Source organism: Pseudophryne corroboree, chromosome 6 (genome assembly GCF_028390025.1).
Source record: "Pseudophryne corroboree isolate aPseCor3 chromosome 6, aPseCor3.hap2, whole genome shotgun sequence".
NCBI lineage: Eukaryota > Metazoa > Chordata > Amphibia > Anura > Myobatrachidae > Pseudophryne > Pseudophryne corroboree.
In genome coordinates, this window is record NC_086449.1 from 804,143,751 (window position 1) to 804,150,321 (window position 6,571).

General features: G+C 47.4%; 1 protein-coding gene across 2 annotated transcripts; it reads right to left on the reverse strand.

Moving 5' to 3' along the window:
- Nucleotides 1–223: 223 nt before the first annotated feature.
- MRPS33 (mitochondrial ribosomal protein S33) lies at nt 224–5,774 on the reverse strand. 2 transcript variants are annotated; one of them, XM_063930599.1, is made up of 3 exons: nt 5,638–5,774; nt 3,501–3,742; nt 224–531 (listed from the first exon to the last, which is right to left on the reverse strand). In XM_063930599.1, the coding sequence occupies exons 1-3, from the start codon at nt 5,761–5,763 to the stop codon at nt 426–428; spliced, it is 474 nt and encodes a 157-aa protein (XP_063786669.1). In that variant the 5' UTR covers nt 5,764–5,774; the 3' UTR covers nt 224–425. The 2 variants fall into 2 exon arrangements, with proteins under 2 accessions (XP_063786669.1, XP_063786668.1); XM_063930598.1 differs by having other exon boundaries at nt 3,501–3,745.
- Between the last annotated feature and the right edge of the window lie 797 nt (nt 5,775–6,571).

Sequence of the window (6,571 nt, forward strand, 5' to 3'; positions counted from 1 at the left end):
CCTAGTCCTTACGGACTCCAGTAAGGTATGCATAGACCATCAGCTGCTCTGCTATGAAGGTGTTGGTCATGTTTGGTTGATGGTGATGGACAGCTGCCCTAACTGTGGATGACACCTCTTACTCCTCCAGGAAAACATATTACCCGTTACCATGCAAGATTACTGCATCATCTGCAAAGTTCTCCAATCACAGTTGAATGAAAAGTGACACTGGCATCAAATATTTCTCTGAAGATCTCATGATAACTTTATTTTGGGAAATGCTCACGCTGCATGTACACACGGGTGTGGAGTGACAGTCCTCATAAAACACATGAACCTCTGCCGGTTGCACAGTTGGGCGATGGCGGTGCACGGGAGACTTGCTGCACCTTTCACCACGTCCTCCCTTCCTCTGTCAGTGCAGTGTCCAGGCAGGAAGGAGCTTATTTCTTCTTCATGGCTCTCTTGCCTTCACCCTTCTTGGGCGGACCTTTACCACGCAGTCGTCGCAAACGTTTCATTTCGTCCTTAAAGTCCTCATGCTCGTCCCTGCAAGAGGCAACATGTTATATTAAGCCACAATCGGGGCCCGACAGCATACATTAAAGGGCCACAGTAACTTCTGGTGACTTTAATATAAGGACCTTGCATCGGACCTCCTGCAACTTCTAATAAAGACACGGATTCAGATGTGGACGGACTTATCATAGGTGGCGCTTCTTATGGTAATGCAGCAGCAGGAGTCTGGTATAAATAGATGCCGCCGGCATTCACGTGTGATCCACTGCTGCAACACCAAGGCCAGCTGAGAAACCCAGCATTTGCACAGACCGGCTGGCGTAGCTCCATCGCCGAGGCCAGGGAATCTCTGCTGGAAGACGGAGACCATGGCCTTGGTACTCCCACAAAAAGTTTTGTGAAACGGAGCCAATCACCGCCTCCTTCCCACCTCTAAACAGCTGCAGACTGCCAATCACCTGACATCTGCAGCCTCACTGCGTGCGAGGACGCAGGACACATACTGCACATGCTCAGTACGGGTCTTGCGTATGCGCAGATTTCCAATAGTTTGAAAAACTGCGTCCAACTTGCTACACCAACTGCACCTGAATTAGGCCAACTGCTCCTATACTTTCCAGCTTCCTAATCTGCTTAACAGCCATGTATTTATATCATCAGGTTGAACGGCTTATTTCTATTGTCATGGGAGGATATAACGCTAGGCTGCTTTCCGGATACTGGTAAACAGGGTAAAGCAGATCTGTGTTGTGTGCTCCAGGGCAACTAGACAGGAGGTAAAGCAGATCTGTGTTGTGTGCTCCAGGGCAACTAGACAGAGGGTAAAACAGATCTGTGTTGTGTGCTCCAAGGCAACTAGACAGAGGTTAAGCAGATCTACGTTGTGTGCTCCAGGGCAACTAGACAGAAGGTAAAGCAGATCTACGTTGTGTGCTCCAGGGCAACTAGACAGAAGGTAAAGCAGATCTGTGTTGTGTGCTCCAGGGCAACTAGACAGAAGGTAAAGCAGATCTACGTTGTGTGCTCCAGGGCAACTAGACAGAGGGTAAAACAGACCTGTGTTGTGTGCTCCAGGGCAACTAGACAGAGGGTAAAGCAGATCTGTGTTGTGTGCTCCACGGCAACTAGACAGAGGGTAAAACAGATCTGTGTTGTGTGCTCCAGGGCAACTAGACAGAGGGTAAAGCAGATCTGTGTTGTGTGCTCCAGGGCAACTAGACAGGAGGTAAAGCAGATCTGTGTTGTGTGCTCCAGGGCAACTAGACAGAGGGTAAAGCAGATCTGTGTTGTGTGCTCCAGGGCAACTAGACAGAGGGTAAAACAGATCTGTGTTGTGTGCTCCTGGGCAAATAGACAGAGGTTAAGCAGATCTACGTTGTGTGCTCCAGGGCAACTAGACAGAAGGTAAAGCAGATCTACGTTGTGTGCTCCACGGCAACTATGCAGAGGGTAAAGCAGATCTGTGTTGTGTGCTCCAGGGCAACTATGCAGAGGGTAAAGCAGATCTGTGTTGTGTGCTCCACGGCAACTATGCAGAGGGTAAAGCAGATCTGTGTTGTGTGCTCCAGGGCAACTAGACAGGAGGTAAAGTAGATCTGTGATATGTGACTCCCAGGGCAACTAGACAGGAGGTAAAGTAGATCTGTGATATGTGACTCCCAGGGCAACTAGACAGTGTAAAACAGATATATGTGGTGTATTCCAAGGCTACTAAAACAAACGATTTTTCCAAATGATATAAACACAAGGCTGGAAATCACTAAGGGGAATAAGAAGAGAGAAAGAAGCATATTTACTAAAAATCACAGTCCTGGGCACATTCAGGCCAATACAGTAAATAAAAAAAGTAATTATACAAAAAGGTGCACAACCCTTTAATTGTCAACTATGATCAGTTTCCTAATCAGCCCTTATAACACCAATCAATCACATCACAAAGAATATTAATAACCACTGCTTAGGTCACAATGATCAAGACGTTTGGCTGTTGTGACCCCACCTGATGCGTGACTACTTTTTCTTTTTTTCATGAGACATCGTCTTTAAAATAAATCAAGTTAATAAAAACAGGAGTCATATGAGTGCACTCCCCTGGTGAGTCATTATATTATATCACACGCGTGCAACCCGTACCTGCATACATGCTGGCTGCAATTCTTATGTGTTATTATGCTCCACTGTAATTAACGGCAGTCAATCAATCTGCCAGCTGTCGGGGATCCCCGGCAGTCAGGATACCGACGCCAGAATCCTGACAGTCGGAATACCGGCGCACAGGGGCTATTCCCACTCGTGGGTGTCCACGACACCCATAGAGTGGGAATAGATCCTGCGGCGAGTACCGCGAGCCACCGAGCCCACAGTGTGGCGAGCCCGCAAGGTCTACTTTTAGAGCTCGCCCTACTACCGGCATTCTGGCGGGCGGGATGCCACTGTCAGGATTGTGACAGCCGGCATCCCGTCCGCTGGGAATACATATGTATTCCATAATTAACGCATCTGTTACTAGGTTTATTATATTCATATATATCATAACCAGTGTTCATTCTAGCACCCTGCACCTTTCTAATCCTGTGCAGTTCCTCTTTCCTGCCTGGGGTGTCGCTCTCTGCTCTGGTGCTTCTCAGCACACACAGGTCTGTATCACAGCACTCAGTAACAGATCAGAGTGTGCTGAGAAGCATCACAGCAGAGAGCGACACTCCAGGCAGGAAGAGGAACTGCACAGATTTTGAAAGGTGCAGGGTGCTAGAATGAACACTAATAACTGTAAGTTGACTGTGGGGGGCGCTATGGAGTCCAGGGCACCTTATAAAGAAACCATGGACATGACATTTACTTTCAGTCAAATACAGTACACGTATAATTGCTATGGCTTGTTGAACTTTCTTTTGCCAAACACGGGCTACTTTTTACCGCTGGCTTAGTACAGTACGGACCTAGGGTATTTCTACTGCAGAACAATAATGCCACCATGCGGCGCTCCTTTATAAAATTACCTGTAAAGCCCAAGAAGCCTCAGATTGCGCATCAGGGGCCCATAGATATTGTGCGGCGGGTACCAGTCATAGACCCCTTTCCTTTTAGCAAGCGGCTGCTCACCGAAAAGCTTAACTACTTTCATTGAGCGGGTGTCAGTCGGCTTCACCACCTCTCCAAAGATCCTGGCGCTCAGGCGCGACATTCGGATAGCGTAGGCCGATAGAGAGGACATGGCGAGGTTGCTGCTGGGGAACCCTCGCTGCTGGGGAGGCGGACATACAGAAAGAGACATTTCGTTACTTTATATTCAAAGGACAACTGCATCCAGGAAATCATTTTCAGTGCAGCACAACCGTAATTCACATCAGTCAGTATTAACCGGACATTCTGATGCTACATTATTAAAATGATGCTGCGTTACCATTGTTTGGGAACCATTCCAAGGTTATAACCATTGATGACTCCACATGTGCAGAGATGACCCATGGAGATTAAGGGGGGGGGGGGGGGGGGATGTACTAAGCCATAGGTTCTCAAATGCGCTCCTCAAGGCACCCCAACGGTCCAGGTTTTAAGTTTATCCATGCTTGGCCACAGGTGACCTAATTAGCACCTCAGTCAATTTGATTTACCCATCTGAGCTGAGCCATGGATATACCTAACACCTGGACCGCTGGGGTGCCTTGAGGACCGCGTTTGAGAACCTATGTACTAAGCAGTGAAAATAGTGGAGAAGTGAGCCAGTGGAAAAGTTGCCCATGACAACCAATCAGCATTGAAGTAACATTTATAATTTGCATACTATAAAATTACACACCGAGCATCTGATTGGTTGTTGTGGGCTCTGCTCTGTATAATTTTATAGTATGTAAATTATAAATGTTACGTCAATGCTGATAAGTTGCTATGGGCATCTTTTCCACTGGCTCACGTCTACACTCTTATCACTGCTTAGAGGGAGATGTATAAAGACTTGGAGAAAGGAAACATGCAGAAGTTGCTCAAAGCAACCATGCAGCTTGCAACTCTCATATACCAGCAGTCTATGGCCCTCATTCCGAGTTGATCGCTCGCTAGCTATATTTTGCAGAGCAGCGATCAGATAGTCGCCGCCTATAGGAGAGTGTATTTTTGCTTTGCAAGTGTGCGAAAGCTTGTGCAGCCGAGCGGGACGAAAACGTTTTTTGCAGTTTCTGAGTAGCTCTGAACTTACTCAGCCGCTGCGATCACTTCAGCCTGTCCGGTCCCGGAATTCACGTCAGACACCCGCCCTGCAAACGCATGGACACGCCTGCATTTCCCTACCACTCCCAGAAAATGGTCAGTTGAGACCCATAAACGCCCTCTTCCTGTCAATCTCCTTGCGATCGGTTGTGCAAATGGATTCGTCGCTAGAAGCATTGCACAGCAATGATGCTGTTTGTACCCGTACGACGCACGTGCGCATTGCGGTGCATACACATGCGCAGTAGTAACCTGATCGCTGCGAAAAACTGCAGCGAGTGATCAACTCGGAATGAGGGCCTATGTACATTGGAGAGAGATAAAGTTATAGGCCGTGTTTAAAAAATGACAGGAGCTGTTTGGATGAAACGTTCTCTCTGTCCCACTGGGGTACATTTACTAAGTCTAAGAGAGCAATAAAGTGGACGGAGATAAAGTACCAGCCAACCAGCTCCTAACTGTCATTTTCCTAACACAAGGGACTACTTACTAAACCTTGGATGGAGATAAAGAGGACGTAATTGCGCCACTTCGGCTGCAAGCGTAGATGCGACGGAAATGCACGTTGCCCATTCACGTGAAACCGGCTATTCCGGTGTAGTACACATGCATGAGCAGAAAGGACCGAAACTGCCTGGCACGGGGGAAGTCTCTGTTTGCACATGCCGAAACCGCTGCGCAGACATTTTTAATGATAAATAGCAGCGATAGATTGCCCATTGCGCCAAACGAAAACCTCTTCGGCCACCACTTTTCATTAAACAGACCCCAAAATCCACACAGTCATGCCTGCAATAGCCAAGAGAGGGCCACCACTGGTTTTCACTACTAAATTTGGGGGTTGGGGGCAGAGGCAGTGCCACAGCAACGTGACTGGTACTAAGCGCTATTATATCTGTATTATGACCATCCCCAGTCACTACTACTCACCCTGCTCTCTATCTGTGTCCTCTGTAACCCCAGCAGGCGTGCAACCGGCTCATGAGCTGCGGGGGACGGAAAACAGAGACGCACACTGGTCCTCCCGGAAAGCCTTCCCCCATGTGAGCGACACATTACTGAGCGCCGAGACTTCCGCATCCGGGTACAATCCTACCTGACAAGGAGATAAAACGTATTTTGTGTCAAAGTCAGGGAAACACTGCGCCACAAGCATCACGTGATCCCCGTCACTAACATATAGTGTCCCTGTATTAAAATGAGGACATTGTGTTATTTTGGTCCCCACCAGGGTCCTGCATCCTGGGAGAGCCCCACTCAGACTTCTGCTCAATAAATATAATGACTTCTTGTTGCATGCACTGCAGACCCCCCACACACACAGCAGTCTTAAGCCTATTGCGTGTGTGAGCACTCCACATTACAGGGCTGTATAATGAGTTAGCCAGTATATATCAGTGACAGGTGTATTATAAGTGTGTCACTAATCTGTACAGCTGCCATTAGGTGACTGAGAAATGACAGGAGTAATGTAATGAGACAGGTGGGGCCACACAGAGGCATGCAGAAACATTCCTGTTGTGTCAGATGAAGAATAAACTATTAATGCACATTAACCTGAGCACTTTAATATTTACCCGGTGCGGAGGGAAAGTTCAAATGCCGTCACACATCTAGTGATTTTACACATAATGCCTGCATGGTAGGCTGCATATACATTTGGGAACCTATGCGCCATTATGAATACTTAGTATACGTACTGTAGGAATGAGAGACAGTTGTGCATATGTCATTACACATATGAAACTGGCACAAATTACATGCAGGCAACCATATTACAAATTTTCCAGACAAAATGCAGATCTACTGTAGGTGCAATAGTACTCATCCTTCACACAAACCATTTCTATGCCTTTGACACAGG